Raw genomic sequence first — 14,174 nt, 5'->3', positions numbered from 1 at the left:
GAATGACCCATTATAATATCAGGAATGATTCCAATGCTTGTTAAAAGATCAACTATTCCGATCTGCAATATATATAATTTTTTATTACAATTTTCTAATGTATTTTTCTGTTGAATAAAATAATATTATAAAATATTACAAATTTTGCATTCTGCATACAATTATGCATATGTATGTAATAGACTATTTTTAATTTTAATTATATATTTTACAAATATAACTTTAGCTTTTTATAAAATACTGGTTTTTAAAACTAAGATGCTTTGTGTAAAAAATTAGACATTACAAAAAAATTCTGCAATATATATAAATTATATATTTTATTTATAAATATATGCTTATACCTGTAATCCAATGAGGCCTACAAATAAATTGACTACATTATCGAAAACATCATTGTTTTTATTTGTTAGAATATCTGTCACCAATATACCGTGAGGTCTCAAAATTGTGTCGCATTTTTGCACTGCTTTAATGAAAGTTGGAAATTTCATTAAAGCTCGACCTATATTTAAAAAAATATATAATTATATTATTTACAAATATCCTGAACCATCCTGGACATATTCAGGATGATCCTGAGGACGTTTTGTGCTGTCTGGGACGTAATAAATGTAACTTAAAGGGTTACAAAATTCGCCAACTGAAGATATCTATTAATTTTGTTTTATGTTTTAACAAACACTTAAGAATAAGAATATCAACATATGTGTAAATTAAAAATTTTATATGTTTATTGCAAACTAACATGTAATATCTTAATAATTATTAAATATTATATTGTAATATGATATTTTTGGGATTTATTTACCCATATTAAAACATTGAGATCCAATTCCAGAAAATATGAAGCAAATTGGTCTTTTCGTAGATACGTTGCGTTTCATTTCAATTATTGCGTTATCAGATATGTTAGATCCAGCAATTATGTATCCTCTGTAGGAATGACCTTTTATATTGTCATTATGAATACGATGTAGCAGAGAGATATATTCTATATCTATTGACCGACTCTGTACCTATAAAAATACCGTTAGTAATCGTAAGTATACGACAATTATCTTATATTTTGATAGATTATTCCTAAAGTTATTTTTGATTAAGATTAAAATTAATAATAGATGACAGATTGGTAAGCGAAAAAGTGTAATTACGAATCTAAATATGCGAATTCTATGCGATATTATTGACAAACTTTGATCGCTTATAACTCAAAAATTATTGTAGCTTCGATATTTCTGTATTGGAATTTTTGTAATTGGAATTTTCTCTATATATTTTATTTCTGAAATATATACTATTAAAAAATTGTACAAAAGTTATGAGATACTCTATATATATACCTATATTATAATTATAATACATACATAGATATCTTATTTTTAATTATAAACCTTTGAAATTTGCATACAACTAATTGTGAGCTTGTCAGGATAGCCCGGGTATAGGATGAAATAATAAAATATTAATTAGACAGACAAATAGGCAAGGAATGCGAATGTTTTTATTGCGAAACGATTTCTTTGCGAGGATGTTGTCGCTTATTGCCCGTGTTATATCTGTGATTGCTGGTATTGCTGGATTCTCACTCCGAGGCTCTTCTTGTTGTTATTGCGACGAGGAATCTTTTTCGATCTCTCCCGGACTCCGAAATCGCGGATATTTATATTCTTCCTGTGCTAAGTGTATCCCTGCTCCTTGAGATCGAACCAATCGCCGGGCGATAAATAACAAAGATTTGATTTGCTAATTCGAACGTTCGAACATGCGCTATGTCTCGAATCGAGCTCTCGCGTCGTCATATAATATCGATAAACAAATAATAACGTCCCGGACAAAACGCTAAGTTGATATATATATATATATATATATAAAATTATATGCCTACACAATACTCTATTTTTTAAACTGATTAATGGCTACATTAAATGTTAATGCGTTTGTTTCAATCGATTGTGATATGTCTTAGACCTGTTAATAATACTGCGCTCTTTCCCCGTTTTTACCAGTTTAGAACAAACATCAATTTATCTTTAATTTTTACATCTAGATTCCATTATTAGAATTAGTTATTTAATGTATATATAATTAATATACTTTAATGAAATGTAATTTAAGTTATAATAACGACTTCTTTAAATTCTTTATATGAATTTAAACACTCTCTTAAATCTTTTCTAGCTATCATTTCGTTATAATACATTTTTTTATTCTTTTCGTTAATTATTTAATATTTACATATTCTTCAATGTACTATATTACTGCTATTTTAAATACTACATATAAGTGCTATATCGTGTAATTATTTTTTACTTTTATTTTTATTGTAATATATTATAAGAATAAATAATTAAACAGGCCAATTGGAACCCGGACGCGGTAATCGGTGTGTAAAGCAATAATTGTATTAGATTTAATTACATTAAAAGAATTACATACGACCCCCTTTGGGTCCTCTTCAGTGAAACATCGATAACATTAAAAGGGAGAAAAAAACCAAACGCAATGGCAAATCAGGCCAACCGTCGCGACGCAAATGAATATTAATGAATAACCCCGGCGCAACAAGGTTATTACATTATATAATGCGCTAAAATTATGTATGCGAAGATGGAAAAACCGCTATGTCTGTCCTAAAGATAAGCGCACTTACCACGCAAGAAAAGGAATCTCTTACAAACAATACGAGGAGATGCCCGTGTAGATGCATGTCGAATTTTAAGATGATGGAAGTCGAAAACGCAACCAAGTAAGTTCCAGGGCATCGAGATCCCGATCGAGCGCAAAGTCCGTCCGCTATACAAGTAAAAGTTCATGTGAGTGAGCACTAGTGGATTACGATAAAGTCTAATAAATTCAGAAAAAATTATAAGAGTGAGTACTTACAATTAGAAAGAATTTGCAATTCAGGAGTAAAATAAAACCTGGTCAAAAAGATAAAATATTGAATAATTAAAAGTTGGAGAGATTGATATGTCGGTAGGACATCCCGGAGACAAGTGAAAAACAAATAGGAGAGGAGCAAGGAATGAGAGGAAAACAAAGGATATATGTATAAACAGTGTGTGGATCGTAAACAGGGAAAGAAAGAGACATGACAAGGAAAATAAATCAATACTGGCATTTATTTAAGATAGGAAAATAAGAGTGGTCAAGGAGATTGGTGTCTTGCTGTAAATTAATACCGTTTTTTTGTTGTTTTATATGTAACATTTCGGAAATGTTTTTGCTGCTCCTGCTTCCTTTTTTTCTACCATGCTTTCTTCCTTCAACTCCCTCCACAATAGACTGCAGTTTACCATCGAATTAAGTAAGAACAATAACATCAATTTTTTAGACCTTTCTATTAATCTAACCGATGGCAGGTTTCTATGTGATTGGTATCGAAAACCGACTTTCTCAGGAAGGTTTCTCAATTATTTGAGACTAGTTGACCATGTTTTCAGATTGTCGCACCCTACATGCCACGAAAAAGATTTGAATTTAATAATCAATATCCTTCTGAACAATGATTACCCCCCCCCCGTGTCACGGAGAAATTATTACCGCTAATTAAGAGGATTGACAAATCTATGGCATATATTCGCCCCAATAAACTTTGCAAATATATAAAAACACATAAGGACCCCCTTCCTTCCGGAAATCATTGTAACGTGGTCTACAAAATCTGCTGTCAGAATTGTGACGCTTCATATGTGGGACAAACAAACAGACAATTGTCTACTCGAATTAAAGAGCATCGCTCAAATATCAACAGAACGGTGTCTTCCCACTCAGTAATTACTGACCATCGGCTCTCCGGGCATGATTTTGATTAGAACAGCATCCGCATATTAGACAAAGAATCTTCCTATATCAAAAGATGTATGTTTCCGAAATGTTACATGTAAAACAACAAAAAAACGGTATTAATTTACAGGAAGACACCAATCTCCTTGACCACTCTTATTTTCCTATCTTAAATAAATGCCAGTATTGATTTATTTTCCTTGTCATGTCTCTTTCTTTCCCTGTTTACGATCCACACACTGTTTATACTTATATCCTTTGTTTTCCTCTCATTCCTTGCTCCTCTCCTATTTGTTTTTCACTTGTCTCCGGGATGTCCTACCGACATATCAATCTCTCCAACTTTTAATTATTCAACATTTTATCTTTTTAACTAGGTTTTATTTTACTCCTGAACTGCAAATTCTTTCCAATTGTACGTACTCACTCTTATAATTTTTTCTGAATTTATTAGACTTTATCGTAATCTACTAGTGCTCACTCACATGAACTTTTACTCGTATAGCGGACGGAGTTTGCGCTCAATCGGAATTTAGATCCCCTGGAACTTACTTGGTTGCGTTTTCGACTTCCATCATCTTAAAATTCGACATGCATCTACACGGGCATCTCCTCGTATTGTTTGTAAGAGATTCCTTTTCTCGCGTGGTAAATGCGTTTACCTTTAGGACAGACATAGCGGTTTTTCCATCTTCGCATACATAATTTTAGCGCATTATATAATGTAATAACCTTGTTGCGCCGGGGTTATTCATTAATATTCATTTGCGTCGCGACGGTTGGCCTGATTTGCCATTGCGTTTGGTTTTTTTCTCCCTTTTAATGTTATCGATGTTTCACTGAAGAGGACCCAAAGGGGGTCGTATGTAATTCTTTTAATGTAATTAAATCTAATACAATTATTGCTTTACACACCGATTACCGCGTCCGGGTTCCAATTGGCCTGTTTAATTATTTATTCTTGTTTTATCTCTAGAGCCTTTTTATACTCATCATTTTCGTTTCTTTGATTTATTGTAATATATTATCATATATGTATTTTATGCATTTAATATATTATCATGTACGAGGTGTGATCAAAAAGTAACGAGAATTTTCAAATTGCGTGTGCTGTATCTTGTCTATCGATTGCTTTTTGTAAATACACTACTACAGCTGCATCACTACGCATGTAACCAGAGCCTTCTTTATCGTAAGGTTTACAGTAGCCTTCATTGGATAGAGCTCCTAAAACAATATCAGTAGTTTATTTGTTTCAATCAATATAGAAGATATAATTTTGTTTCCACTTTCCGAATAATATACCAAGTACTTAAAAAAGTTCGATGAATATATAAGCGAATTAATTATACCGTTCAAGAAACAACTACATTTGCCTAAATATGACTTAACAAACATTGATGAAATATTATTATTTTGATAAATGTATCAATAAATATTTATTTCATTTAACAATGCAACAACTTTGAACATATTAATATTATTTTTCACATACCCAAACGAGAATACTGGCAAGTTAGAAAAGGATTAATGCACAAATTGACGCTAGCAACAATAGCCGCTTCGCAAATGCCAGATCGAATCATCCTGTAAGCTTCTACCATAGCGAAATGACTCGAGCTACATGCACTATCGATGTTATACGATGGTCCAGTAACGCCGAGCCAATAAGAAATTCTGTTTGCTATCACGCCTTTATTGCATCCAAGAATGGGTAATCCAGCAATCTATTTGCAATTGTGATATATATAAATATTTCATAAAAATATTTTATACAACTATTTTATATAAATATTTTCCCCCTATATTTAGCAATATCTTTGTATATATATTAATATATTTATACACTTTTAAGAGCGTGTTGGTTTTATCAATTTCTGATATTAAGTTATTGAATAACCAATGTGAACCACATACGTGAGGTTTTTCATATACTAAATCTATATATGTATCACAAGCAATTATTCCTGTAATAACGCTTGTGTTTGTTCCTCGTAATTCTGCGGGATTTACACCCGCATCAATAATTGCTTCATAAGTATGCTCAAGTAACATTCTGCATCCAGGATCAATCACATGAGCTTCTTCGGCCGATATGTTAAAGAATTCTGCGTCAAATTTTTGTATATTGTTGGTTTTTCCTATTCGAGGAGGTAGTTCAAAGATACCTGTTAAGATTTTAAATAATTTGTATAAAAATAATATTGCCATATTAAGTCATGGATAATAATTATATTAAAATATTCCTAAAGACATATCTTATATATATCATTTTATTTATTTATATATGTGATTATATGTGGATTTTTCCCCAGATAGTTTTGAGAAAAAATTTTATTACAGTTAGTCCAGCGTTGATGAGCGCTCGAACCAAGATCCATTTTATTGAAAAGATTGTCCTGAAATTCTTTTATGTTGTTACAATTAGGAAATCGTCCGGCAATGCCAGAGATAACTATTTCTTCTGCAGCATCAACGTTAATATATGGATTGAACCGTTTGTTATTTTCCATCTTCTACAAATTCTGAAGTAATTCAGAAAGTAATTCTGAAAAGAGATATCAGATCTTTATTTCAGAGTTACATATATATGAATGACATATATAGAATAACAGTGAAAAAATTGCATGAATTAATTGCAATTAACAGCCAGCGCGATAATTTAAGCGCATATTTGATTATAATCAAATTTTATTTTCTTCGTATGATTATTATAATCAAATTATATTAACATAAGAAGTAGCGCTAGACTTAATAATAAAAATCGTTTTTTATTATTAAGACTATTTTGTTATATTAAGAAGGCAGTCCAGTGTAACCGGGCGAGAAAAGGTGATTTTTAGGAATTTTTTTTTGAGAAAACTATAATTGATATTGGATTGATATTTTTGGGATATAAAAAAGCATCTTTAAGGAAGAAGAAGATATGTCGGTTTTTTAATTTTTTTTTTTGTTTTTATCATGTTGGCGTACAACTTTGTGACACAATATCGGTGGCGCATCGGTTGTCGGCGTGCACTGTAGCAACGAGCTGAGTCATCTGAAAGCAAAAATCCAATATTTCCTTTAAAACTTAGTCAATTACGCGGGGATTATACTAACTTGCAAATAAAAATATTAAAAAGTGACGCAGTTACAGCAATCGCAAGAAAAACAAGATTTTTTCAACAAAAAATTAATTTTCTGTTGTCGATAAAAATTTTTTAAATAAACAATAAAATTATAACGGTTAGTATAATCCCTGGAGAAAACTATAAGAAATCGAACCAGGAATCGTATTTTGCAAAAATTATTTAGTTGATTATTTCTTAAGTTACCCTGAACGCGCCAAATGTAAAATGTAATTTCGAAAAAAATGCGTTTAAAGTTTATCTCTTTGCTGTCAGACGAAAAAATAAAGTTTTGGATATTTTCACGATACTTACAGTTGAATAACACTATTCTGGGCCCATATAGAATGCCTTTTCTTTCCTCGAAAAATTATTGTTGATTATTGAAAATATCAATAATCCGACAGCCATGAGTCTGATTTATAATAACATCGTTATCCGCAGTCTTCAATTTTTTGCCGTAAAACTTGTTGATTCAGTTTCCGTTTCCACAGTAAATCGGTTCCTGTGAAACGATTTTTTTCGCGGTCTTGCTGGACGATTATTGTCCTCTTTAGTACCTTTGCAAGTCATATTTTCAACCAAATACATCCGTTCAAGCCGGGATTCAAAAAAAAAACTAAGGACGGTTACTGGCGTCACTGTGCTAGCGAAACAAGTTTTGCACACACATACAAATACACGTAAATACAAAACGTACTTTTATACCCGATAGGACCAAACATTATGGTTGAAGATCTAGGGGTGTAAACAGAATTGTATTGTTCCCACAATGAATGCCGAGGAAACTGCGTAGCCGGTACGACTTTATACCTATGATAATCGCCTACTGTACTCCGCGCGCGTCTCACTAAAGAGGCATTAGTTTTGTCAATTTTATGTATTCGACAATAATACTCTGGAAACATATTCTTCAAGCCTAATACTACTTATACATACAAAAAAAAATTTATTTGTTTGAACAGTTACACTGGGCTCTCCCCTTAATCTAATTTGATTATAATAAAATATGTGCTTAAATTAACGCGCTGGCTCTTAATTGCATTTTTTTACCTATATTATCTCACCTAATTATATATATACAGGATGTTTATTTGAAAACTTTCCATCCTATTTATTTTGTGATCGACCAATTTTTGCGAAAATTGTTTCATACAAAAGTTTAATGACTTTGAGGGGGACATAAAATGGCAACATTGGTTTGACCTTGGATAGTTATTTGAAGATCACATGAAAGTCGCCTTCAATTTCTTAAATGGAAACCCCCATTTTTCATTGCATATTCTTGTAGCTTACTTATCTCAAAAATGCTTTGCTTTCAAGATTTGAGAAAAATGTTTTAAATAAAAATTTTATTTGGAACATTTATTTGAAACATTTTTCTCAAATCTCGAAAGTAAAGCATTTTTCTGAAATCTCGAAAGCAAAGCAGTTATCTCAAATCTCGAAAGTAAAGTATTTTTGAGAAAAATGTTTTAAATAAAAATTGTAGGGTTTTAAATGGCGCATTAAGTAGCAATGTTAATGTGACTTTAAATAGCATTGTTAAGACCACGTAAAAATCACTTTCGAATAATACTAATGCTGACGATACTGTATATTTCAAGCCTCATAACTCGGAAAATACTTAATGGAAAAGAACTTTATTATAGTGTTTTAAAAAACACTCGAAATAAGCTACAAGAATATGCAATGGAAGATGGGGGTTTCTATTTAGGAAATTAACAGTGACCTTTACGTGATCTTCAAATAACTATCCAAGATCAAACCAATGGCGCCATCTTATGTCCCCCTCGAAGTCATAAAACTTTTGCACGAAACATTTTTCGTAAAAATTAATTGATCACAAAATAAACAGGGTGGAAAGTTTTCAAATGAACCTGTATATATAATTATTGAAAGACATAAAGTGTAGCATTTTATCATTAAGAGATAGAAAAGATTTTCAAATTTTGAGTTTCAAGATATAGAAAAGCAGATTTAACAAAAAAATTAGTAGAATAAAAATATAGCACAGATGTTTAGAATATTTAGACCAAAAAGGAAATCGATAAAAATATAAACTTTATTTCATGTATACTCTAATTGTGCGCACAATATTGTGCACATGATTCGGTTACATACATTCATAGAAATAATCTTTGTAATAATTTAGTAAAATTAATCAAAAATAAAAAAAAGAAATATGTGAAAAAAAGCAAGAGGGATTTATACTTACCACGTTCAATTTTCAAATAATTTTTTATGAAATTAACAGCAGCGACGACTCTATTAAAAAGAGAACTTTATACTGGCTACGATGACAATCTATATCATAGAGCAAAATGCTATACTATCTGTTAAATTAGATGTTGTAGCCGCTAAGGAAGGATTTATTTCCAGGATCTGTTCGCTCATAGAATTAGGACCCACGCACTAAATGAAGACACTATCACTGTTTAGTAAAAAAGAGATATATTTGTCGTAGCTTTGTTATATATTATATATTTGCTATTAACTCTCGAGCGTGATATATGTTAAATGACGGAATTTTATAAGCGAACCTTGATCGGTCTCGCTGTCTGTTAATATATTCTTTGATTAGAAGGAAAGGTATAGTGACCCTGGCTTGGAGTTACACGTGCTCCACTTCTTTCCCCCGTTCGTATTATTATTCTTGTTAAGAAATATAATTTATGTGCAAGTGATTTACATTAACTACTTTATATTACATTTACTGCTTTGTAACTGCGTAATTAGAAAGACTGCCATAGAAATATAGACAGAACGTGGCAAAGATGAGGTTTGCGAGGCGTAGCGACTCTACGTGGAACGGTTGTTCTCTCACTCTTTCTCCAGCGAAAGCGTGCGGGTCGTAAGCCTACCGATAAATACACAGCCTCTTGATTTGATATTAGTCAAAAGACCAAAAAAATGTTACAAATTTTAAATAATCGCGGGCTAAATAAAAGCCAGAACGCGGATGGTAGTGCGTCAGTTTTATAGAAAAATAAGTTTTCTATGAAACTGATTATGTGCACAGGGCACGAAATTTACTTGGTACTATACCAAGATTTTTAAATATAATTTCTTCGCCCCAATATTTTTCTCGCCTTCATTTCTCTAGGGGGGTAAAGAGGGGTTATTATAAATCTTGAATTGAGATTATATTTAAAAATCTTGGTATAGCACCAATTAAATTTCGTGCCCTGTGTACATAATCAGTTTCATAGAAAACTTATTTTTCTATAAAACTGACGCACTACCATCCGCGTTCTGGCTGTTATTTAGCCAGCGATTATTTGAAATTTGTGATGTCACTTGAGAGCCTTAATTTCTTGAAATTGTCAAAAAAATGTTGTTTATTTATAGAAACAAAGTTTATTGCTATTGTTTGAGTGAAATAATTTTCTTCTAAATATATCTTTTCTTTTTTATTATACACGTACCTTTTTTTTTCTTCTTCTTCTTTCTTTTGCGTAGGAGGAGAAAAATGCCTTATGCGCCGTACCCCGGGCCGTCCCCGAGGCGTGTGCGGGATTTGCACCCGCTAAAAACTCCCCCCGTACGCGGTCTCAGAATGGACCGCTCAGTAGTAGTCAGGGCATCGGGTTACTGTTTGCACATAACTTCCCAGTGCCCCGACCAGCCCTAATTAAGCCTACCTCCGTAATCGAACCTATTTTGCGTCTACGGACGACGCAAATCCCTAATGGGGGAGAGAGGCCTGGAGGGGCTAACCCACCTCATGGTAGTATGTAACCTTGTAAGCCTGTAGAAAGTTGTAATCGAATAAGACTGATTTTTTTTAAACTTTATCAAAATTATTTCCAAAATATATTAAATTTTAACAGTTCTTTTTTAATTTTTACTGTTCCGCTGCTTATTTAACTTCTCGTAATTTGACCGTGAGCTGCTTTTGATTTGTCACGTCTTGCTTACTTAATCTTTATTCTTTCTAAATTAATCTTTTTTAATTCTTCTTTCTCTCTTATTTAATTTTATATGTTTAATTTATTGCATTATCTTACTAACGTATTACTTAAGTGGTCGGGTTCGACATCCTTCTCCTTTTGAAAAAAGGAAACAAACTATATGTGAGTTTTCGTTTACATAAATTTTTCGCGTTAAATTTTTCCGCAATACATTTTTCGCATTTTATAATCGTTTCTTATAATTACTTTACTTTAATATAGCATTGCAATATTAGTTATCGTGGTGTCAGTTTCTATTTCTGTTGTTCCATTTGATCCGCTCGCGGTGCCGTAGATATGCTTTTGAATTATTCTCGGTTTGCACATAGGATTTAAATTGGGATTTATGGGTTGTTTTTTTTTATAGTACCTTTTTTATCGCTGTATATTATCGCTATTACAATTATTATTATTAAGATTCCTATGAAATTTGATATTATCGAATATACTACATATTTATGTGTCGTAAAATTATCGTTGTCTAATTGTTTGTCTATCTCGTTTAGCGTATTGCTCAAGTCCATTACGTCGTTTGGTTTCTGTATAATTTTCCTAATTTCACTACTCGAATGTCCTTTGTGCGTTCGTCGATTTGTCTTATGAGAACGTTAGATTGTAGTCTGATACGTGTGTTTGTATGTATGACGTTATTGTATGTATGACGTTATTTTTGATTTTCTCGTTTTGATCATTATATCGGGTATCGTCAGTCTGCATCTGCTAGCGTTATTGTTCCCGTTCTGTCGATCTCGATTCTTTGTATTTTGTATCTTTTGCACGATACTATTATATGTTGCTTGTTTTTTGTTGAATATAACCATAAATTGAGTGATCGCGATCCATCGCGATCATATTATCATGTTTGAAATTATATGTCGATTTTTATAGTTTGTTTTGTGATCTGATAGTTGTAGGTATGTTCGTACTTCGCATAACGAATTATCATTTACGTGATATACGAGGTGGTTTTGTTTGCAAATGTAATGATTTTCATCCCTAATACATTGGTTTAGATTTTCTTGTGTAATTGTGAAGTATATTCGACTTTCCATATCTATCGCAATTAGTTGTTGATTTACTTCTACAAATGTGAATATATTCTCGTAGTCAAATGTCGGTAACGGTATTATTCTTAGTTAGTATGTCGTATGCAGCGTATATAATTAATGGGGATTTTATGATCGTGTATATATTCAAGTTATCATTATATGCATTTATAAATTTTTCGGTATTTGCCCAGTTTTCTGCGGCAATGCGGGATGGGAAGTGTAGTCCCTGCGATAATTGTGATGTAATAGCTTCTTTTAAATTTGCTATTATATTTTCTATTGACGTTTATAATTTCTTTCTTCGCATTTGCAAGTTCTATTACATTTTCCGTGTCGTGTGTCAGATCCGTTATTATCGCTTCCACCGTAAGGAAATGCTCGTCCATATCTTCCCATCGCCCGTATCCCATTCTTTGATCTCTCATTCTTATCGTGATATTTAAAAATCTTTCTTCGTCTTCTTGAAAGACCTTTTCTAGGTTATCTACATGAGCGATTATGCGTGTTTAAGATTGTTATTTGGTTTTTGCCGCATGTTGCAGTGTTTGTTGCTGGTTATGTAATTTAGATTTATTTGTTCAGCAATTTTCTTTTCGTCGTCGTCATCCTAGTCACTAGTCGCGAACAGTGTTTTTGATGCCTATTCCATCGCGCAATCTTCTTCTTGTATTATTTGGTTTTTGATATGCGGTCTGCAACTGTTTTAGCGATATTACTAGCTGCTTATTCTTTTCTTTTTCATTATTATAAGTGCTGACACGTCTCCCTCATTCTACCTTCGAGTGATTTGCTGTAACACAGATCTTCTGTCGGTTTTATGTATCCTTGCAGTTGCTATCGTTGGTTTATTGCTTGGATGTCCAATTTAATTACCATTTTTCACGTTAATTCCGCTTGATTCATTTGCCCAATCTTCTTGAAATATACTCCCGGTTCGGTTGTGAATTTCTTTATTAGAAATGGTGCATGGGTGTCAAATTCCTCGTTTATGCATTCGCTCCAGGCGATTAGACTTCTGTAATATAAAGAGCTCCGTATTATATTATTTTCTTAGAATCATTTGCGGTGCATTTTTTTTACGTTGAATGCATCTCCATATGTAGTTATTTCTTTCGCTGCTTTCATCTAGTCCTTTCCAGGCTTTTTATTCGTTCTTCTGGTCAGTCTGTCTTCAGACATATCGCCTTGTGATTTCGCTCTCTCGCGTGATTTTCTCGAATTTTGTAGCTAATTTTCGCTACAACTAGCTAATTTTGTAGCTAGTGTTCCTTTGAGCTTTTTGTGGTGTTATGGCTCCAAATTGTCACGAGTTGTATTTTAGTGACGAATAAAAAGTTGTAATTGCCTAGTTGGATAAAGTTTATAAATTTTGAAATGGTAAAAATTATAATAAATGTGATAATTATTTACATTAGCATCTCGTCGATGATCTTGACCTTTACATATGTTGTAAAAGTGAGATTATGTTTCTTCACATTTGTTTGTTATTCCAGCTATGTTCTAAAAGCAAATTTTTAAACCTTTTTCACCATCCTCCACCTTTTACTTTATAAGTTTAATAATTTTTCTCTCACTACTTGCCTTGCCCATGCACTCCACTCGTGCCCCACCGAAAGTCCCAATTTTAGATATATATTTTATTTTTAATAATCGCAATAGCAATATTTCTAAAATTGTTAAAAAAAAATTAATCATGTTTTCTATTTTTGATATATTTTTCGAGTAATAAGCGTCAATTTTTCGGTACGTACCAGGAAACCAATGTTTGGTTGAATCGATATACCAGATGCCTTCCGGACGCTCAATAAGTTTTTCGTTTTTTAAAATGAAAGATTTCATATGCATATATTCTTAGCCAATAGCGGATATAAGTTTATCCGTTTGAATATTTTGATTTATGTCGCATGAATTCTTTATTATTGATTCTTTATTATTGTAGAAGTCATCGCATTCGTAATAATTGATATCATTCTGAAAAAATGCATTACTTATTTCATTAATTTTTTTTTCATGTTTATACATCACGAGATTATCATTTGCAAACAATAGCGCAATATTCATATACTATTGCGCAATCATTGTGTGACAAAATTGTGTTTTTCATAATGTACATGTGTATATTTAAAAAACATATATGCACAGTCATATCAAAGAAAATATTATCTCTTTTCTTTCAAGAACAGAATAGGTTTCATTCGCGTTAATTAAAAGCGTGAAATGATGATAAACATTCGATTGCCCTAATAACTTTGCAGTCGTTCCAGATATCTACA

At 32.0% G+C, this 14,174-nt stretch overlaps 2 protein-coding genes and 1 long non-coding RNA gene across 4 annotated transcripts; all 3 read right to left on the bottom strand.

Moving 5' to 3' along the window:
* Positions 1-5: 5 nt before the first annotated feature.
* Positions 6-2,973, bottom strand: LOC115241827 (fatty acid synthase-like; the record flags this gene model as incomplete). The annotated part of the gene is made up of 5 exons (XM_029817767.1): positions 2,887-2,973; positions 2,654-2,796; positions 812-1,019; positions 345-505; positions 6-62 (listed from the first exon to the last, which is right to left on the bottom strand). Coding segments are annotated over exons 2-5 (483 nt in total), but the record flags the coding sequence as incomplete, so codon positions are not given.
* A 1,912-nt stretch (positions 2,974-4,885) lies between these two features.
* On the bottom strand, positions 4,886-9,817 carry LOC115241826 (fatty acid synthase-like). Its single transcript, XM_029817766.1, has 5 exons — positions 9,118-9,817; positions 6,131-6,337; positions 5,707-5,957; positions 5,285-5,516; positions 4,886-5,016 (listed from the first exon to the last, which is right to left on the bottom strand). The coding sequence occupies exons 2-5, from the start codon at positions 6,300-6,302 to the stop codon at positions 4,886-4,888; spliced, it is 786 nt and encodes a 261-aa protein (XP_029673626.1). The 5' UTR covers positions 6,303-6,337; positions 9,118-9,817.
* Positions 9,818-10,872: 1,055 nt separating this feature from the next.
* On the bottom strand, positions 10,873-13,397 carry LOC115241828. 2 transcript variants are annotated; one of them, XR_003884970.1, is made up of 2 exons: positions 13,312-13,397; positions 10,873-13,246 (listed from the first exon to the last, which is right to left on the bottom strand). It is a non-coding gene; the product is annotated as an uncharacterized LOC115241828 (long non-coding RNA). The 2 variants fall into 2 exon arrangements; XR_003884971.1 differs by having other exon boundaries at positions 13,338-13,397.
* Positions 13,398-14,174: the final 777 nt, after the last annotated feature.

Source organism: Formica exsecta, unplaced genomic scaffold (genome assembly GCF_003651465.1).
Source record: "Formica exsecta isolate Colony F162 unplaced genomic scaffold, ASM365146v1 scaffold512, whole genome shotgun sequence".
Taxonomy (NCBI): Eukaryota; Metazoa; Arthropoda; class Insecta; order Hymenoptera; family Formicidae; genus Formica; species Formica exsecta.
The sequence above is the reverse complement of the archived record's forward strand: the minus strand, read 5'-3'. Positions and strand labels throughout refer to the sequence as shown.

What these genes read in the sequence shown, in the direction of transcription:
- LOC115241826 (XM_029817766.1), bottom strand. Translation starts at nt 6,302, where the DNA reads ATGGAAAATAACAAACGGTTCAATCCATATATTAACGTTGATGCTGCA. An exon ending in TAGTATATGAAAAACCTCAC is followed by an intron (nt 5,517 to 5,706) that starts GTATGTGGTTCA and finishes AATTGCAAATAG; the next exon opens with ATTGCTGGATTACCCATTCT. An exon ending in TTGCCAGTATTCTCGTTTGG is followed by an intron (nt 5,017 to 5,284) that starts GTATGTGAAAAA and finishes ATATTGTTTTAG; the next exon opens with GAGCTCTATCCAATGAAGGC.